General features: G+C 36.9%; 1 protein-coding gene across 2 annotated transcripts in view; it reads left to right on the top strand.

Annotated features, from left to right (window-relative positions):
• cntn3a.2 (contactin 3a, tandem duplicate 2) overlaps window positions 1-20,429 on the top strand; it is a 69,719-nt gene extending 49,290 nt beyond the window's left edge. For both annotated transcript variants that reach the window (XM_047806768.1, XM_027144646.2), the window contains exons 14-23: window positions 1,043-1,160; window positions 2,111-2,269; window positions 4,796-4,945; window positions 5,368-5,438; window positions 5,730-5,958; window positions 6,997-7,106; window positions 7,387-7,573; window positions 9,780-9,892; window positions 11,351-11,516; window positions 16,754-20,429. In XM_047806768.1, the coding sequence (XP_047662724.1) occupies window positions 1,043-1,160; window positions 2,111-2,269; window positions 4,796-4,945; window positions 5,368-5,438; window positions 5,730-5,958; window positions 6,997-7,106; window positions 7,387-7,573; window positions 9,780-9,892; window positions 11,351-11,516; window positions 16,754-16,851 (1,401 nt within the window). In that variant the 3' untranslated portion in view covers window positions 16,852-20,429. The remainder of the gene's footprint in view (window positions 1-1,042; window positions 1,161-2,110; window positions 2,270-4,795; window positions 4,946-5,367; window positions 5,439-5,729; window positions 5,959-6,996; window positions 7,107-7,386; window positions 7,574-9,779; window positions 9,893-11,350; window positions 11,517-16,753) is intronic.
• The last annotated feature ends 1,434 nt before the right edge of the window (window positions 20,430-21,863 follow it).

Below are 21,863 nucleotides of genomic sequence, written 5' to 3'. Positions count from 1 at the left end.
TTCAGATCATGACATCTGTATGCCTTTGACCATTGATGTTTAGAACAGTTGCTGTTTAGATGTTTGCGTATTTGTAAAGTGCAAAAGATTAGAACATATTTTACAATGTTATTTGTTATATGGCCCACGGTTCATGGATCACTGAGGCCACAGAACATAAGCAGACCACAGAAATTCCCCTTTAGGGTTGTGAAAAGGATTGTGTTTGTGGCAGCTCCATTGGCAACAGTACCAGTGTTCAGGTCTGTACTCCAGGCTGTACTCTCTGTACTACATGTACATTTGTTTAAGAGCATTTATGCTTTATGGTGAATCTGCCACTTGTCATGGGCTGATGTGTGTATCAAGTACTAGTCACTGTCCAGAGACGGGTCTATCTCTCTCATAATATTTAAGTATTCAGAAAACATTACAGTTTAAATACTAGCTACAACAATGCCTGATAAACACGACCACTACTTGCAAGTTGTCCGTTCCATTTCGGTTATACAGACCTCTATATCATAGCTGATATTCCAGTTGCTTTTCAGAGCTACTGCTCGTTTGCCCTGAACACGCCAGCTTCTTTATCATTATTAAATTAACACATTTGTTTAATTGCACCCATGTGAATCTGTATTCATCCCAAGCACTGTGGTATAATTCAGGCTGTCTGCACATTGCATCCAATCACTCCACATCTTGTGCTCAAGCTTTAATTAGAGCCCATTATATTCTATGTTCAGTAGTTGGATCCGGTGCAGTATTAGGCATGGGGAATGTTTATCCAGGACAGACATTTTGAACACTATAGTAAACTTATACACTTTTTTTCTCTCAATCTGAAATTATTGCTGTTTTTTAAAAGTGATTACACTGACAGTTATGTAAATTTCATGCACATTATTTAAGTCTGTGTGCAGTCTTCTGAATATGCATGTTAGATATACTTATTTGCATAATATTTAGTTATGCCTGTACAGTTTAGCAAGTGTGTGTTTCTCTTTGTGTGGGTGTGTTTGTGTGGGTGTGGGTGTTTGTGTGTGTGTGTTTGCACACAAAGGGGGTGGCTGGAGATCTGATGATACGCAATATTCAACTGAAACATGCCGGGAAGTATGTCTGTGTCATCGACACAGATGTAGAAAGTCTATCTGCAGCTGCCATTTTGATTGTAAAAGGTAAAAAAAATACATATTGCACAATACATGTTGCCTATGCACACACACACACACACACACACACACACACACACACACACACACACACACACACACACACACAATTGCATCACATAAGGAAAGAGTTAGACTTATATATTATACTATATTTAATAGTCTATACTATAAATAAATATTATGTTTAAATGTTTTACTCGCATGTCAGAATGTTAATCATTGTAGCTATATTTATATGTTGCAAGTAAAATATGTTTAATTGGTAAATGAGTATCTTAATCATTCAGTGCCTGTTTTAATTAAGTTGTTTTTTTAATTGTGCTCTCCATGTAATATGAATTGATCTACTGTATGCGTTTCGTTCCTTTAGTATGAGTTAATTAGAGGAACCTGTCTAAGATGTTTATCATAGCACGCTAATGAGCTTTGGACGATCGATACCTTTTAATTAATCTTAGCACAGCATGGTCAACATCTGCAGTTCAAAAGGTTAAAGGAGGCTTAGAAATAGTACAGCAGCTTAGCATATCATAATGGAGCTCTAGATTTATGTTATTGTAGTCTGTATAAAATCACGAACGTTTGAGTTTTTCATATCATGGGTTTGAAATGATGGAATCAGTTATGATGGTGTTTATTGTTTATTTAGTGTTCTTTTTGATAAGCCAGTTAATGCAATATTACAGCCTGATGAGTGTATTTCTTGACAGATCCTGGGTTTTATTGTTATTTAGGTTAACTGTAGATTATTTAGCTGGCTTAATGACTGCAAATCCCCAAATTGCCAGACTGCTGCTATTTGCCATTAACCTTTAATCCAAAATTGCCACTGTTCAGCTAACCCAGTTCTCTGATCCTAGCTTTCACCCAAGTTGGGATAAAAAAATCTTTACCCCTTGATGAATAAATGAATGAAGTCATAAATGAAATATTAAATTGTTGAATTGAGTCAGGTCCCCCTGGAGCTCCAGACATTGTAACAGTAGAGGAGATCACAGACAGCACAGCACAGCTCTCCTGGAGGCCTGGACAAGACAATGGCAGCCCCATCCTCAGCTACATCATCCAGACCAAAACAGCTTTCACTGTGGGATGGCAGGCAGTGAATACAGGTAATGAAATCTTGTTTGACAAAATATACAGTAAGTGGCTCATCGTATTAATGCATTACGCTTTTCACTGGAGGTCAACAGCAAATGTTCCATTAAATTCATTTACAATTGATGACTGCATTTATTTCTGTTTGGTTTAAATGAAAATGACCAATTTTACACCACACAACTTTGGGTTTGGCTCTAATTCGTAAAATGTTGTTATGTTAGGGACATGATCTGTCAACAGAACTGAAATTTAGGATTGAACGTATGAGTTTAAGGTATACAGTGTACAGTGTCTTCAGAAAGAATTCAAACTGTAGTGAATATTCCAACGTGAATATGACGCATATTGGAAGAGATTTGTTTGAAACACATTTTTAAAATTATTTTTTTTTAAAAGTCTACAAAGTTTAACAGCCCCTCCTTCTTCTTATTGTCTAAATCAGGACTATTAATTTTAATTAGTTAAAAAAACAAAAAACAAACAAAAAAGAAGGGGTAGCTCAAGTGGTTAAGGCTCTCGGTTGTTAATTGGAAGATCAGGGTTCAAGCCCTCAGCACTGCCAAGCTGCCACTGTTGGGCCCTTGAGCAAGGCTCCAGGGGCACTGTATCATATCTGCCCCTGTGCTACAAACCCCATCCTCCCCAGTTGGGATATGTAAAGAAAGAATTCCACTGTGCTCTAACGTATATGTGGTGATAATAAAGGCTTCCATGCCCCCATTTCATCCATTTACATTTTCTTGAGCACTCACAAAACTGCCAATGGTGCTTTAAGATGAAGTTGGAAAAAGATGAAGAAGGTTCAACAAAGCTTTGAAACTTTTTGGAAGAAATGTGTTTTGTGTATTTTAACAAAAGGGGAAAATATGGCACAACCCAGGCACTATTGAAATCCGACCATTCTTCCAGATTGAGAGCATATACAAGAAGGGCAATTGTCAAAGAAGCGTTCAAAAGCTAAAATGAAAAAAACCTTTCCAGACCTCAACAATATCAACGTCTCTTCATAGATCTGGCCTCTATGGGAGACTGGCCAGGAGAAAGCCACTTCTGAAAAATGTTAACATAAAGGCCTGCCTCCGATTTGCTGGAAGGAATGTGACTAAATCTGAAAGCTTTCGGGAAGAGATTTTGGTCTAAAAGCAAAATGTTACGTTTGGTGCAGAAAACACTCAAGCAAATCTCTGGCCAGGGTAAAAATATGTGTACCAACAGACAAGCACAGGGCAGAAAAGGAATGGCTTGAAAAAATATTTATGTTTGTAAATGTTTGGGTAAAAAAAATCCAATTAAATTAAATCCAACATAAAGTCTGTGGTATGACCTAAACATTTCTGTCCAGTGTCAGTGCATAACATCCCAGCTCCTTTTACATCAAACATGGTGACTACAGAGCCACAAGCACTCCCACACTCTCAGTCACTGGACTTTTGATCATACTTATCTGTTCTCCATTATACTGTATCTGTACATTTATCCTGTTTAAGCTCTGTGTGTGCTTTTGTTCACGAAGAGATATACGCTGAAGTTTTGTTTCTTTCTTTTGTTTTCTGCCATTTGCGTTAATAAGATATTTATCCCTGTTATTTTCCAGTTTTATCACTGCCAGTTTCAGTTCCAGTTACAGTTCCAGTTTCTTTCCACTCTGTTCCTGCCTTGCACATGATTGCCCTGTTCGACCCAGTACTGTTGTGATACATGCTTTGGATTACAATTTGGATTTTCCATACGTTTGTGTTCCTTCTTTGTTTTCTGTTCCATTCCCTTTACATGTTATTAATTTTTTTTTACCTTTTTGTTTGTTTGTTTAATTGCAGCATCTGTATTGTTTTTTTTTTTTTTTTTTTTGCTCATTCGCTTTCACCTGTATGAGTCATTAAATTGCTCCAACCCTGAGCGTATGAGTGGTGACATCTAACCAAAATTGTCCATCTAAATTGAGATCTCTACATTGAGGTAAAAAAAGAAAATGCCAAAGTCAAATTTTTCAAAGACAAATCAAAGCTGTGTTCACTCTGAGAGTGCTGTATAATTATCAATTAACTTTAGGTTTTGCATTCACCAGTAATACCGAGGGCATCTAAATATCTTCTTTAATATTATTTCTGTAGAGCTTCTAGTAGAGAAGACAAAATCCAATGCAAATATAACAAAAGGAGATATAATCATTGAGCGATTAATACTTTTTGAACATACTGAAGTTATACAAAATGATTTATAATCACACTATTCAGTTTTAATCAAAAGAGTCTAGGTTTCCTTTGAGTCTGGTTTCTTCCTAATGTTGTCTCAATAAGTTTTTCCTTGACATTATCATCTCTAAGCGATCTACATCTCCATCCGGTGTTCATTAAAACGATTGTGGCGATGTCTATTAAAAAGTGCTATTCAAATAGAATTGAATTGCATTGCAAAGAACATGAATTGTAGCTATAGTGACAGTGTCTGGCATTCTAGACTGAGTCTGTTCTTGCTGTAGCAGTTTCTGGTAATCATGGTCATTTTCTCTAAGCTAGGTCTTATGTATCTCTTCTCAGTGCCTGAGGTGATAGATGGGAACACTTTGACTGCTACAGTAGTGGACCTGAATGCGTGGGTGGAGTATGAGTTCCGTGTGCTGGCTAGGAACAGTGTTGGCGTAGGAGAACCAAGCCCTGCCTCACTCAAGACCAGAACCGAGGACGCAGGTGAGTCCCAATATTCCACTGACAAAATTATACGCTGCGATACTGTGATCTAACACGAAGATTAATATTTAAACAATATTAGATGTTATTTTCTTAACACCGTTGTTTATGTACTTACCTTAGTGTCTTTCATGAATATTAAAAAATGTAACTCATCATATGAGTTATGTAAATCATCATATGAAAACAGAATAAACTGTGTTTTATTGCTGTATTAATGTTATCTGCTTACCAAAATGTAATGTGCATATCAAAGCAAAAAGCATACATATATGATTTGTAAATGGTGCAAGATAATGTGGTTCGAAATAAAGGAAGGAAAAAAAAGAGTCATTGAATAATCACGACGAGGACCAAGCATAGGCAGGTGCCATTGTCTATGTGTCTCCTGCTCCCAATGCAAAATGTTTTGTCGTACCCAGTTCCTGATACGGCACCAGCTAATGTTGGCGGTGGGGGAGGCTCCAAGTCTGAATTGGTAATAACGTGGGAGGTAAGTCATCTGTCTATATTACTAGTCCCTTTGCGTGAGCTAATGGTTTCACCTAATTGAATGGAATTGAACAGCAGTGTTTATTACCCCCAGCCAAAGCTAGACCCATTCTCCAGCTGGACCCTTGAGTCCTATAATGCCATTTATTTTCTGCAGTGGCTTCTCATTACAAACAAGTTTCTTGTCATACTGTGCATTTTCCACAAGCGACAACAAGCTCTAGATTAGCTTACATTGTGAACATGGTGTATGTATTTTAGTGTGACTATTGTTTTGTATTTTTCCACACAGCCTGTGCCTGAGGAGCTGCAAAATGGAGACGGTTTTGGTTACATCATTGCTTTGCGGCTGCTCGGCGAGCTAACGTGGACACATGTTGTGACATCAGCACCAGGACGCTATGTCTACCGCAACGAGAGCATTGCACCGTTTTCTCCTTTTGCGGTGAAAGTGGGAGCGTACAATGTGAAAGGCCAGGGACCCTTCAGCCCTGTCACCACAGTGTTCTCAGCAGAGGAAGGTGAGTGTACAAGCTGTACTTTTCTCATCACACTCAGATACAGGTATTTTTATCTATGTTACACCTAAAACTTTCACATTTCACATTTCACATCACATTTCTTATTTAACAACAATAATGTGTTCTTTTTGTTTGTTTGTTTTTTTCAGCTCAAAAGATTCAGAAACTATTTGATTGATTACCATACCGATAGACCAACATAGCCTTAAGTTTACCATTAATACGTTCCTTATTATGGTATAAAATAGAAGTATGCACTGTAATCTCACCTTATTATTATTGAACTATTATTATTTGGACTTTTGAAGACATTATATGAATAATCTCCAGTGTGCCACCTACTCACAGACAACGTGTGAAGCACAAAACATTAGTCTTTTATCCTCGAAAAAATATTGCATAGCGATGTGATAGTCATGCTGTGCTTTAAATTCTAAATCAAGACGGAAAACTGCAATCAGGAAAATAAACTGCGTTGGTCAGGTTTTAGAATTTTAGTTGAGCAACAGTGAGTGAAAGAGAATTCAGCAAAATCTTGTCATATATTATATTTGCTCTCATAAATATTGCATTTACTGTGTTTTTACTGTTATTAGTGTATTTACATACCCAGAATATCCTTGTCCATGATGTCATTAATTTGTTTTAAAGGTAATGCATATGTAAAGGTTAGATAAACTCTATGCTGATCATGTAAGTTAATTATGTGGAAGGAAGTTAGAAAGACACTGAGGGTTTTTTAATAGGCAGTTTGATATTGGTTAAAGCAGTACAAGCTGACAGGCTGATAATAACCTGTCACCGAGCGAATTTCATTTCAATTCTGATAATGTTCTCTTCTGCCAATCGGTTTTCAGATTAAGTTAAAGGATAGCTGCATTTACAGTTTTAATCAGAAGGCTTTATGTCTGTTTGGCTGCAGACTCATTTGAGTATTGTGTTTTGTGAGAATTGTTGCCGACACTACTGATTGTTCCCAGTTGTTTTTCTCACCTTTCTTTTTTTTATGGTCCTCTCTGGTGTTTTCCTTTCTTACAGAGCCCAGCAGAATGCCAGGGGGTGTGTGGGCTCGGAGTATTTCTGACACTGAATTTCAAGTGAGCTGGCAGACACTCTCTGACTCTCCCGAAAGAGTTTTGGGATATGAGGTATGTCTTTTCCGACCTCTTAAATGAAAGTGATTCACCCACATGTTGAAATGCACTATGGGTATACCCACGCTGCACCAGGTGTCTCCTAGAACATGAAAACATTCAATTTCCTTTGTGCGCAGCGTCATAGAAACAGTCAGCGCATGACGATTACCAATCAAGAAAACTTTTACTCTATATAGGTCTGAATTTAGCATAAACTACATTTTCAGTACTTTTTTTTTTGTCAAAAATGTTCCTGCCAAACTATGCTCTCTATTCTGCTGTGTGAAAACAGGTCATGTACTGGGAAGATGACACTAAGCCAGAAACCATGGGGAAGGTGCGAGTGTCTGCAAATCAGTACAAAGTGAACATCAGTGGCCTGAAGGGGTACACTCAGTATTTCCTTACAGTGAGCGCCTTCAACACAGCAGGAACAGGGCCACGCACACCCACCATTAACATCACCACCAAAAAGTCTCGTAAGTAAAAGACAGTAATGTCAAAAGAACGAACCTTTGTCTTTATACTGTATACAGTGTCTCTGGAAAGTATTCATATAGATTTTTTTCTACTTTTGCTGTATTGTCATATTGAAATTTAAGTATATTAGAATGAGATATTTTTTCGCTCCGTTTGAAGAAATCAATTGTCAGAATTATATAAAAAATAAAAATAAAAAGTCTAAAAGCTGCTTAATTGATGATTATTCACACCCTTTATTAGAAAAGTCTAAATTAGGACTAGTATTGAATTTCTGTGAGCAACAACATATACAGTGTTCATATCAAGTGGACCTGTGCCCTGTTTATTGTAGACTTGTGCAATAAATATCACTTCAGGTGGTCTCACAGCTAAAACAGGATATCAGATTAGTCCTGCTGTTATGTGGACCAATGAACTGCTGGTGAACCTTTGAGATGAAATAGTGGAGAAGGTTATAAAAAAAGATTTTAAAAAAATGCTTTGAATCGCCTACAAGTGAAATCCATATCAAAGTGGAGACAATACAACACAATTGAGACACTACCAAGACCAAGACCTTTCCAAATTGAGAACACAGGAAAGAAAGGCAATTCTCAGAGAAGTGTTCAAGAGGCAAGCTATGTCACTGACGGGGTTATATCACACACTTGCTGAAACAGAAGAACCTGTGAAGACCTCAAAAATATTATCAGGACTTCACAGCTCTGGCCACTATGTTATAGCCGTCTAGCCATATTAAAAAACCTGGGAGGTTGTTGAGACATTTGGTCTAAAAGCAAAGGATTATGTTTGGTAACATCAGGGTCACAATCAAGGACACTGGCTCCGGGGTTAACTTTTAGCATAAGGAGTTGGAAATTCTCATTGCCTTTTAAGGTAACATGGATGAATCCATGAACTTCTCGATCTTATGAGCCACATCTACCATCCTCATGCACAATACAGCACTTGGCTTCATGGACAACACAGACAATAGCTCTTTAACACAGAAAACAGCCAAATAATTCATCAGCATGAAGCCTGATTTAGTGAGAACACTAGACACCCTGAAACCGTGATGTATGGCAGACATTATGCTTGCCAGTCAGATTCAGCCAGGATGCCATGTGCAGTACCAGCTTGCTGAGGATGGTTCAAGACTCTGCTTTAACTCATTAGATCCAGAATTGGGTGAAAACCACAATGTTTTTTTGTTGTTGTTTTTTTGGAAAAATAAAGGTTTAGTAGAACCAGTTGTTTTGAAAAGTGGGGCTTACAGTTTTCTATAACTCTTTTGTCCAAGAGTGATTATATAGCCACAAGATCTCTAGGTGATGAGGATTGAGTTATATTCTGTCACAAACCTCCCCCTCGCCCCGAGCACTGTGAGCCGTCGCACTGCTTACGGCACTCATGTCAGCCTTGTTCCCTGCTTTTATGTATTTGCTTTGTTTACATTGCCACATGTGTTCTGTTTGAGTCATGTCATTTCTACACCCCTGTATAGTCACTGGTTGTTGCCCTAATGTGTCATAATCTTTCTCACCTGTTTTAGGTTTTCCCTTTAATTAATCTGTCTATTTATGCCCACATGTGCCTCATCATCTCCTCAAAGTATTTTTTTCAGTTCACACTTAGCATCGGTCAAATTGCTTCCTGTGACATATTCAAAGGAAACTCTTTTATTTTTTTGCATGACTGTATGGACAGAATGCTTTCTGGATGGACAGAATGCTTTCCTTTATTGGCTAGCTATCACAATACTATAGCATGTTTAGCAAAGCAAGTAAATAGCAAAGTAAATTGTGGTATGAATACAGCATGTATAACCTATAATCCACATTTAGCGTGCTCGTTTTATTGCATGACATTTCATCTTTGTAAGGCTTCTTTTTTAACATTAATACGCACTATTTCTAGGCATGCAAAATTTGTCACGTTGACATATTATCAGACATTGACAATCTTAATGGTAACATTTGTAGGCAACATCTATGGGTAATTGCCTGAGAGTCTAAAAAATGGCAGACATAGGAAATAAAAAAAATCAAATAAAAAGATCCTCATTGTGAACAAAAGAATAAGACAGGGAAAAGTATATCGGCATGTATCGGTAGCTAATGTAGTTAGAGCGAGGTTATTATTTGCATCATATATGCAGTACCATTTTGCACATGAATGCTTAAGCATTAAATCAGTCAATGATTTGTCTTTTTTCCTTAGCGCCAGGACAACCACCATTGAATGTGGAGTGGAATCTCATTGACTCAAAGCTGACTGTCCACTGGGACCCGGTGGTCACCATGGAGATGGAGTCAGAGGTCACTGGGTATAAGGTACGTTCATGTATTCTAACAACAAAAGATCAAATAATGACCATGCAATAAAGTTAAAAAGATCAAAAGGAGTTTCAGGCTTCTGGATTATAGCAAACGTGAGTAGGATCTAAAAATTGTTCTACTTGGTAATATCTATGTTACATGGACTTACTGAAGGGCTAACACCAGATTGCTCAATTGGTTATCAGACTTCAGATATTGGTCTTAAGCACTATTTACAGTTTCACAGTATTTATATGAGTGTGGTGGAGTTTGCTAAAAACAAATGTGAGACTCTTAGGCACAGTTCTAATTCTGGACTTTTGCCCAATTTTCTTTTGCAATATTAGCTTGAGCAAGGAACAGCATTAAATCCAGTGCTACTGTCTGACAGTTTCATGTAATTGTAGTTTGTCTTGCTTGAATTCATGTTTTGGGCCGTACATACACTTTTCCTGCATAAATAGTCATGTAACTTGGGAACTTAAATAGCTGAATTAAGTCACCAACTCACTTCCGCCTTGTGTGTGTGGAGTTTGCATGTTCTCCCCGTGCCTCGTTGGTTTCCTCCGGGTACTCCGGTTTCCCCCCTGGTCCAAAGACATGCATGGTAGGTTGATTGGCATCTCTGGAAAACTGTCAGTAATGTGTGATTGTGTGAGTGAATGAGAGTGTGTGTGTCCTGTGATGGGTTGGCACTCCATCCAGGGTGTATCCTGCCTTGATGCCCGATGACCCCTGAGATAGGCACAAGTTCCCTGTGACCCGAGTAGTTCGGATAAGCGGTAGAAAATGAATGAATGAATGAATGAATGAATGAATGAAATTCACCAACTCTAAATATCTGATATAATAATGTGATCAAGTTCAAAAACACCCCATTGTCTGTCTGTCTGTCTGTCTCTCTATCTCTCTCACTCACACACACACACACACACACACACACACACACACACACACACACACACACACACACACACACACACACACACACTCTCTCTCTCACAAACACACACTTACAGCCTGTCATTAAATAGAACGTGTACCTAAGACTAATTTAACATCCATGCATGTTAAATACATGTCTCTTAACAAAGAACATAACCAACTGAACAATTGTAAGAAATTCTTTTGTTAAACAGCAGAAAGCTGTTTAATATTAGTCTTACATTTTTGTAGATTAGATAGTAGATGAAAGCGTCCGCTGCACTGGACCTTGTGTATGAGCGGTTACTATAGAAACAATAACATATTAGAGCGAATGCATTGATATTAATCTGTCATTCATGTTACAGCCTGAACTACCTGTGCTGTTCTACATAAAGAATTCACACTTTTTTACCACACAAATTCAACAGCTCTGTGGTACAAGCTCATACAACTGTGGTGATAATAATAAAGCGCATCTGACTTATTAAAACCTGAATTGGTTTGATTGCAATTAAAATGTTTTTTTTTTGTTGTCCCATTGTACAGGTTTCTTACACAAGGAACAGACATACTGAGATTAATACAGTGACCACTAACGTTACATCTGTGGAGCTCATCCTTCCTGCCGATGATAATTACATCATTCAGATTTGTGCTCTGAGCGACAGCGGAGACGGCATGTCCACTGAGCCCATCAACATTCACAAACTGAGTAAGAAGCCTTGTTCTAATCTAGTTAAAGTTGATTTATTGTCAGTTTCACTCATTAGTTGCTAAGACTCAAATAGGTCAAATAAGATCAAATCTAGACCCACCTGATCCAAGATTAAAACGTCCAAGTTTATACTAAATAGAGAAAAAGCTGAAAGTCACCAATTACTAAACTTCGTACTTGCATTTTCAGCACCCACGGCACCAATTTACCTAATTTGAAAGCAGTCTTGGCCATTAATGGTTCCAGATGCACATTAACTTAATAGCATTTAGGAAAAGTGCAAGTTTGTTTGTTTCTCCGTTTGTATGGCTTTTCTAAGTAATCTGGATTGTTGATCCAATCTTTTGAATTACTGAAGTACTGAAGTAACAGGCCATTGCCAGAAATACTTATAGCTGTGTTTGTCATCCACATACACTGCATCACAGCATTTGATATAAAGAATGAATAGCATTAAAGTAAGAAACATAAATATCTGTAATTAAAGTAAACAGCACAGGATTAACATTATAATGTTTACAGGTTTATTATGTCCACCATGCAAAAAGAGCAGGTGTGAATCCAGGCAAATCCCTTTACAGGAATTGCAGGGCTCAGCATTTAAAACAGCTCACTAAATGAGCACTCAGTGATTTGAGATTTGCAGTGTACACCTTGTATCCACCGCTGGGCTAAGTAGTGTGATCTTTATTAACTATCTATAGCTCCTCTCATCCATCTTTGCCTGATCTCAGCTCCCTCCTACATACTGAGGTACAAGCAGACAAAACTAGAGGTGAGAACGGCACTGCACAGCAGATTCTTCATGTTTTCACTCCTCTTGGATTTCTACATCCACTTCTTAAAAAAAATGAATAAACCTAAGTATTCAGAGTAGCACAGAATATTACCTGTAGTGCTGATATGTTTTTTTAAACACAAATGCTCCGAGAGTCATTCATTTAAAGATATTGATTTTACTTTTAAGGTACTTCTCCGTACTTCAGTGGTAAAAAAGTACCACACATTTCCTGTTATACGGGGAGTGTATCTAATTTGAGCACCCTAAAAGTGCTACACATCCAGCTTGTAAAGTTAATTAAAGTATGCTCATTAAATCTTGTATGCACAACTCCTGGCCTAGATACTCCTATTTCAATTATTTGTTTAGTTTGTTCTGGGTCCAGAATGGATAGATATAAAGAACCCAAGCTGCAGTACCTGTTTTTACAATTGAAACTAATGAATGGTGTCATTTTAATGATATCTAATGTGCAGGAATCTTAGATACAAGGATAAATATACTGTAGTTGCAAAAATGATGAAGAGTTTATTTTATCATGGACGGCTGATCTAATCCAGAGGAAATCATTATGGCATAAGGGAGAAAAATAACTTAACCAAATCTTCACAATATGGGCCAAAATTCCAAAAGCTTGATCTTTTTTTTTTTCTGGCAGCGAGGAGCAGAAGAAATAAGTACATACATGCTGTACATCTACAAGGATTAAGAAGGATTTACATTTTTTACAAGGATTCATTCTTATACAATTGAGTGTTAAGAGCCGTGCTAAAGGGCTCAGCAATGGCAGCTTGGTGGACCTGGGATGTGAACTGGCAACCTTCTGATCAGCAGTTCGACACCTTAACCACTAGACTATTCCATCCTACGCTACAGTGAGCCCGGCATTCATGCTTGGTTTTAGCATGGTTTTTAGCATGACCTGGAAGTTAACAAACATGTCTTCTGTCATAAGTGCCCTGGAAATGATTAATATTATTATTTCTCAGCGTATAATAATAAAACTAGAAATTAAACTACTGCCAATATGCTAAACAAATGGAGGCGTATGTTTTCATCTAGACTGTCTTATTTGAAACTTTTCTGTCCTTTTAATTGTTTTTCAACTGACAGTTCCCAACCACTGACCAGCTCTCCTTTCAAATATCAACCAAGGAGAGTGAAGGCTAAGCAATGCTTCCTCTAAGACATTTGAAGTCTGCAAACCTTCTTTTGAATTTCTGTCACAGGACAGCATAACAGACTCAGAGGAAAGTGCCCTCATCTGCATATACAAGCTGACAGATGCCTGCAATTGGCCAGAGTCACTGTGACACTAGCCAATTGACAGGGAAGAGCTATTTTGACAGTGCTCACACCCAGAGAACATGGCCAATTTTGCAGTCTTGGCTTCATTAGGATTCTTACTCATGATATCTCAACATTAGGTCTTTTCTGTTGTACGACTATGCTAGAATATTTCTATCCTAGCAATGTTCTCGTCCACGATGAGGAAGAAGGAGTCACTCATCAATACATGGTCTTATGAGTCTGAAAATAATAATGATTCCAGATTCTTTTATTATCACTGTACTGAGTACAGCGAAATTAAAGCAGTCCTTACAGTGCAATCCACTTAGAATTTGGTGGCAGCTGCAATTTTAATAACAAAAATAAAAAAACACAATTGCAGTCAAGGTGTTAGTAATAAATAAGTCGGTTATTGTGAATGATGAATAGGTATAAACAAGTATGTAAACATTTACATAGATAGAACTATATACTGTAGGTATAAAAGATTATTGCACAATATACAAACAGGGATTTCTATATAAAGTGCAACAATAGAATGTAAACAGACCGAGAGAAGTATATATATGTATGGATTACTCTCCGTAAATATATATATAGATATAGATAGATAGATAGATAGATAGATAGATAGATAGATAGATAGATAGATAGATAGATAGATAGATAGATAGATAGATAGATAGATAGATAGATAGATAGATAGATAAACATACTGTATACATGAGGTATACAGAGAATGTAAGTATATAGGTTTTCTGTATAAAATGCCGGCTCAGATTGTCCTTTCGGATTATGTGTATTTAGCTCCTGAGGAAGAAGCTGTTCTTGTCTATTGGTTCGTGAGATGATGAACCTGAATCGGTTGCCAGAGGCTAGCAATTTAAATAAGTGATGTCCAGGATGAAAAGGGTACTTTTGGATGTTTGCTGCCCTTTTAAGGCAGCGTGCTGTATAAAGATCCTTTAAAGAAGGCAGAGATTATATGCCATGACGATCGCAGTCACCAGATCTCTACTCAGTTAAACAGCCAGTTGAGGGATATGTTAGATGTTAGACGTATCAAATCAAATAAACATCTAATTTTATTTGTCACATACAGTACATGCAGAGTATGACATGCAGTGAAATGCTTTTTGCATCTGTCTGGTATCACCATCAAAATACCAAATGAGAGATTATTATTTGGAGGAATGGTGTTTCATCCATGCAATACAGTTCAAGAGACTTGTAGAAACTGTGCCAAGGACCATTGAAGCTGTGGTGGCCCAACATTTTACTGAATCACTTGCTGAACTCGGTTCATGTTGACAGCAGATTTTTACCTAATAAAACTGGCTGGATTTATACCATTTCAAATGATTGTCCCCAAATGTCACAAAGATATGTATTTTGTGTAACCAATATGCATGTCAGAACTTCAGTAGTCTATTGCTGAATCATCAGTTTGTTGTCATATATTTAACATCAGCTGCACCAGATAAAACAGTTACAGTTGTATTTATCAAGAGAATTCTGCTGTAAGCGTGCATGGATTTTGTGGCTTGGAATCTCAGTCTTTCAGGCATGTTAGAGATATAGACATGTCCAAGCAACCAAAGGCATGAAATGAGGTTTTTCTCTTTGCAGAGTCACTGAAAGCATCCAATGATAGAATAGGGCATTCTTTCCAGACGTCCCCTAAAACAGATGACTGAAAATACAGTTTTGTGCTTTCAGTTCACTTATTTCACATGGATGCCACCTTGAAAATCAACGAATTGGAATAATCCCGGAAGTAAGGGTAAACAATAAGGATTTGCACCATCAACCTTAAGCTGAAGAGGCATAAAATTCAGTGTTCCTATAACACTACAGCAAGCAGATTGAGGGTTATGGAACTGATATTGGTGAATGCACATTTACGTATATATCAGTCATATATCAGTGTAGTCAATAAAATTAACCTAGCTATGTAAGTAGCTTGTATGCTGCTGCTTTGTTTTCATTCAACTCAGTTTCTTTTATTTTCTTTCTTTTATCGAGACTTTTTTAAAAGGCATATACTGTTTTGCTAAGTTTGCAAAGGGGATACGATGATTTCACTATAGCAATCATAGAAAAACTGAGTTTGAACTTAGAGATCATGTGGTAAAGAAACAAATAATAATTTGTGATATCGTACATATGAGTATGTGCCACAAAAAATTGAAGGTCATAAACCTGTAGGAGATTGCATAGTATATTTTTATTGTCATACTGTATTTTACTAGATTGTACATAAATATTTACGTATGGTATATACTGTATGTGTCTCAAGGATATGCTGCTTAAAGAACATATCAGGTCAAGCCTGCAGATGAGCTTTTTGGAAAAACTTAATGGACTTAATGTTTTCATGGCTGTGCAAGTGTAATTTGCTTAGTGCTGAGTGCAAGACACTATAGTTTACTTTCGGTTGGTCAGAAATAAAAGTGATTTTTTGATGGTGTAGATGGAACAGTGTTAAAAGGGGTTATGACATTTAAATGTGTTATTATCAGGCCCAATTTATGTCAAATGTGTGTTCGGGTTATTTTTACTAACTTATTGTTATCATCTTTTAATGATTGCGTGACACTTTTATGCACAAATCATAGTTATTTATAATTTGGTAGCAATGCATTGAGACCACTTTGGAACTTCTTATCATGTCCCATAGAACAAAATGTTTTAATGAGTTCCTTGCCAACGTATAAGCATTTTAACATCAGGATCACAGTGAATCAGCGTTCGGCATAATGCCATGTTGCACACCGCATAGCTGTTTTAAAATCGATACGAATCAATTAAGAAGTTACAACAACATTTCAAATTTAAACAAAGACCAAAAACAGGACACAAGATAAAGTTAAGTAAAACTTTAAGTAAAAATATAGTTCACATATTCACTAAAGATGAATAATATCAAATAAATAGTGATAAATAATATTATATCTACAAATAATGAATTTCCTATTGTGCTGGAGCTTTATAATGCATTAAAACAGTGTATTTATCCAGTATGTATGTAGTGTATGTAGTATATGTGTGTATGAAATACCAGTATATAGAAGTGCAAGGCATGATTAAAGTTATATAGGATGTTAAGGATGTCAGTGATATAAATTGATACATGTTGATGCTGTCTTTTACTGTGTTGCAGGTATGAGTGTACGGGGTTCAGGAGCGTGGCACCCGAGCGCCATCCCCCTGTCCTTGCTTTTTACCATCGCATTAACTGCCACGAGGCCAACTTTGTGAGAAGGACGTTAATACTGCACAGACTTATTGAGTTGATCATGTGTGCTCATTCCTTACAAATCATGAGAGAAGTGTAGTGAAACAATTTTTTACTCCCAACCTTCCCATATTTCAACTGAGGCAGCGTCATGTGCATTTGATGAAACCGACGAGGACGTGCAAAATTACAGGATTTTGTGTGCATGTTACGGTCTCAAGGCAAGTGTTTAAATAGACTGAACACATTTAGGTCGTACTTTTTTGTATCGTACACGGATGTCATGATTCATATGCACTACTTGCCAGCTGGTCTCTGTGACCCTTGCGGAAAACAAAATGCCTTACTTCCATGTTACATGCCAAAGTAGTTCATGTCTTTTGTCATGTCCTTCACTTCTTGTTGCTAAGCTACTGTTTGTCCAATCATGCTTTTTATTCCTTTTGATATGACAATGTAATCAGTGTTTTTATACAATCTTGTTACATATCACTGGCACCCCGCTGCTTCTGCGTACCCATTTTACAGAATATAATTTTTCACTGTGCCTTCTATACAATAGCTGCATATATTTAATTTAACTTTACATCAAAGCCTTTACTGTTCAGTCTTTCATTATCTTTGAGGATGTGCAGTGTGTCATTTGATGCCACTTTGTTTTGCTTTGGTCGAAACAATGGCTGTGGTTCATGGGTTTTGTTAACATGTACAACTATTAGCACAGTGTAATACTGAGTTGCAGACTTATTATTAGCTTCTAATGTCGCCTGTCTGTAGACGCCACTAGAGTCTTAATACAAGCAGATAATATGATGTTATTCTCCCAACTGCATTATATCATAGCAACAGATTTGTTAGAGAGAAAAATGTTCCCCTGGTTAGCTGTCAGACTTTTTTTTCCATATTACTGACAGACAGCTCCCTTTAGGGTGGGTGAGATTTGAATTGGTTATGTGTAAAACGTGTGTGATCATACAGTATGTATGATGTGTTGCATAAGAATTTACCCCTGTACACTATTTCACCTTTTGTAGTGTTACAACCTGTAACTGAAATTGAAGCAAGGGAGAAGTGGCTATGCTCTCTGGGTGGGATGGATGGCATTACTGTCTCTGCCCTGTCAATCACAGCAACAATAGCCAACCATGAGGCTATTTCCTCTGAATGAGTTACGTTGCCATGTGATGCAACAATTCAAAAAGGAGAGAGTATCTGTAGTATGACAGAGATTGATGGTGAATGGAAATCTAATCAAAATATACACATTGCTAGGATTTCAGAAATTTGTCCTGGAATTTTTTTACATAATACTAATGTCTTAGTTCAGAGAAGCAACCAAGAAGCCAAGAGTTAATGTCAAAGTAATGCTAACACCATCATGCTTCAATGCAGGATATGTTATCAGGGTGAGGAGCAGTGTTGGGTTTCCTCTAAATATAGTGTTTTATTCCTAGATCAACATTTTGGTTTTATTTGACTTGCTATTCTGGATGTAACGATGCATCACAGTGCAAAATAAATGCAAAAATGCTCTGTGTTTTATTAGTTATGATTCTGAAAGAATTTAATTTTTTCAACATTAAAATTTAAGGTTAAAGCAAATATCGTGGGCAGAATTGTGCCATGCCCGGCTAGAATCTTTTCAGCTCCTTCAGAGCTTCAATTGGCCTTTTGGTGACTTCTCTGACTAATCATTTTAATAATCTTAAACTCTCTCAGACTTTTTGGGGATAGTCTCCTCTAGGCAGCGTATAATTTGTGTCATGTTCTTTATATGTTTTCATAATGGAATTATTGTTGATATGTGGAATAATCAAAGTTTAGGATCATTTCTTATGACCAAACATCCGGCTTGTCCCGCTGACCTGTACCTCGTTTGATCAACTGCTCGCACCAGAACTTAGATATTTTCTACATTTTACATTTTTGGATTCAGGATATAATTTCAAATTCATGCTTTCAGTTCCAGGGTGTAACACTATTATTTTACCTCCTTAGAGAGATAAACAACTGTCTGTGTCTGTGTACAAAGTACCAGCTTGCTACATTTGTGTTTTCAGGAGCAGAATAGCAGGAGGTTTAAACGTGTAGATTTCAGCTAGATTCGATCCTTACTGACATTTCTCTGGCACGATGGATTAGACGTTCAGTCGAACATGTTTTAACCTAGGAACGCAAGAGTCTTGTGCTTCAATCTTTATGTCAATATTTCTTGCTTTATGTAATGATAAATACAGTGTCTGATCCATGCAGTAATTCAGGTGTCATTAAAACATCCCTAAATTCTGGCTACGCAGCCCACCTGACTGAACAGGCGATGGTGTATATTCTGGTTATTAGAGCCACAGGAGGAAGATGGATGTGAGAAGAACGATGCGCCAAGCTACTGTATATTAGAGCAGTCCAGACAGAGCTGATGAAAGATATTTAGATTTCCCAGTCCTTTTATTTCAAGCGCAGACATTTCTAGTGGCCTCTTGAGAAGATAGCGAGAAAGCCTATCACAGTCAGCCCACGATCTTTAGCACTGGCCATGTAAAGTGCAGCATTTTGCAGCTGTCTTTCCTTTGAACGTTGATTTTGATTTTAAAGTCAAATGAAACTCAGCACAAAAGTGAACACAAGTGAACATTCCCTCTTCTTTGAGAAGAAGATTGTGTTATTCTTAGAGACTTGTTGAACAGATGTCAGGGTTGTCAGGAACCTTTGTCCTGGATTTGGACCACTGTGTTTTGATTCAGCTTCTGTTCACATTATAGGTGCATGTTGCCAGGTATGGCACAGGGATGACATTTCCATCTCTTTCTCATTACATGTTGAATTCTGTGTGAGAGAGCAGTGTGTGTGTGTGTGTGTGTGTGTGTGTGTGTGTGTGTGTGTGTGTGTGTGTGTGTGTGTGTGTGTGTGTGTGTGTGTGTGTGTGTGTTGTGTTGTGTACAATCAATAGCTTATATCATAATGTTTTAAAACTGACCTTGATCCTTTTGTGTTAATTAAATACTGTTTTGTTCATTTAAGTTTTTCAAACTTGATGGCTATATTGTACTTTTTTGTTTGTTTTATAGCCTCCTTTGTAGTCTTTGTTATGGAAAAAAAGCAAAATATGACACAAAATACGGCTACAAAGACCATATTTGTTAAAACATTCAGGAAAGAATGTGACAACTTGAAATATGCTTTTTTTTGTCCGTTTGCTTTTTGAAAAGTTTAGCATGTGTGCTTTTGTCTGTTGTACACACACGTTTTGTCAAACGTGTAAACATTTGACCAACTCTTTTGATACGGCTGTATAACTGGAATGTCTTTAATCTCTGCGAGATGACATGTTTAATCAGGACAATATTTTCATATTGAAAAGCAATTCCCACATCCTGTACAGTAACCGTGCATGTTTCCAATTGTTTTAAGTGTATGTAGCTTTTGTTTTTGTTTTGTTTTTAAAACAACTGTAATAATTTGCAGGAGATTTACCTCCATACTACAAGTGATTTGTGTTAAATTACATGTTAATTAGAATTCGTCATGGCTTGAGTTGGTTTGTTTGTTAATATCGATGTACAATACATTTGTAGATATGATTATCAAAACGACTGGATTTTCTGCCTCATATACTTGTAATATAAAAGTGTTTGTAAACAAAAGATGAACTCTTCTCTAACACAACATGCTTTGTCTAATTATTCAACTCAGTTCCATTTTATTTGTGTAGTGCTTTTAACGCTGGGAACATTCACACCTTTCACAAAGCATCTAAAATTATTCGAGATACATATAACTTACATTTGACAAGTTATCATGTCATTTGACGATTTCAGCATGAAGGAATTATTGTTATTGAAATATAGATTGTGCTGACCCATTAATTCCTCAGGAGCTCTCGGTTGCACTATTATAAACTGTTGTAGAAATTAAATTATTTAAATTGAAATTATTTCCTGTACAACATCACCCAAATGAGGATGGGTTCCCTTCTGAGCCTGGTTCCTCTCAAGATTTCTTCCTCATATCATCTCAGGGAGTTTTTCCTTACCGCCGTCATTAGGGATAGATGTTAGAGATAAATAGTAACTAAATTTTAACATTTTAAATTTATTTATTCATTTATTTTTATTCTTCTTTTAATTTATTTTTAATTTCTGTTTCTGTATTTCTATAAAGCGATATACAAATAAATTGAATTGAAAAGTTCACAAACATCCTGAGATGATATGAGGACCTTGAGAGGAACCTTGAGAGGAACCAGGCACAAAAGGGAACCCGTCCTCATCAGGGTGACATGAGAGAGTGTAATTCCCCTTCTATAACTGTGTACAGACAGACAGACAGACAGACAGACAGACAGACAGACAGACAGACAGACAGACAGATAGATAGATAGATAGATAGATAGATAGATAGATAGATAGATAGATAGATAGATAGATAGATAGATAGATAGATAGATAGATAAATGAAGATTAGTATGTGGAGAAGTATATTATGAAGAGAAGATTACAGAGGAACAGAGTGTACTGGAGCAGAATCGCAATGTGTTTACAGACAGTGGGACATCAGGGTCCTAGTGGTGTAGTGTAAAGAGTTCAGTAGGTTATACGATCTTCCAATGCAGTGTGGAGAAATGTCACTTGTTGACATTTGTCCAAACAACCTACCTTCTGTAACTTATTACATTACATTTAGATCACTTTGTAATTTCAGATAGAATACATCCCATTAACCTAAAGATCTATGCTATTACTATCTAATAAAACATTTTTTTCTTGCTTTCATGCTAATTTGGGGCATGTGAGGACTACCAAGAGTTCGTTAGAGAGCCGATGCTTTAAATAGAATGTGTCTTGGGGTTTTTTGTTGTTGTTTGTTTTTTTTTAATCATGTATTTTACAAGTGAAATTAACCAAATTATTTTGATATTAAGTAAAGTATTGAAGCCCAGCTTCAGTAAATAAAATTGGTGGAGCAAATGTTAAGAAATGTAAGAAATGGAATTAGAAGCTTGGATTTGAGAGAGGAAGGAAGGAAGGAAGGAAGGAAG

The sequence above is a fragment of the Tachysurus fulvidraco genome, chromosome 23 (genome assembly GCF_022655615.1).
Source record: "Tachysurus fulvidraco isolate hzauxx_2018 chromosome 23, HZAU_PFXX_2.0, whole genome shotgun sequence".
Lineage (NCBI taxonomy): Eukaryota > Metazoa > Chordata > Actinopteri > Siluriformes > Bagridae > Tachysurus > Tachysurus fulvidraco.
This window is presented reverse-complemented; position numbering and strand designations above follow the sequence as displayed.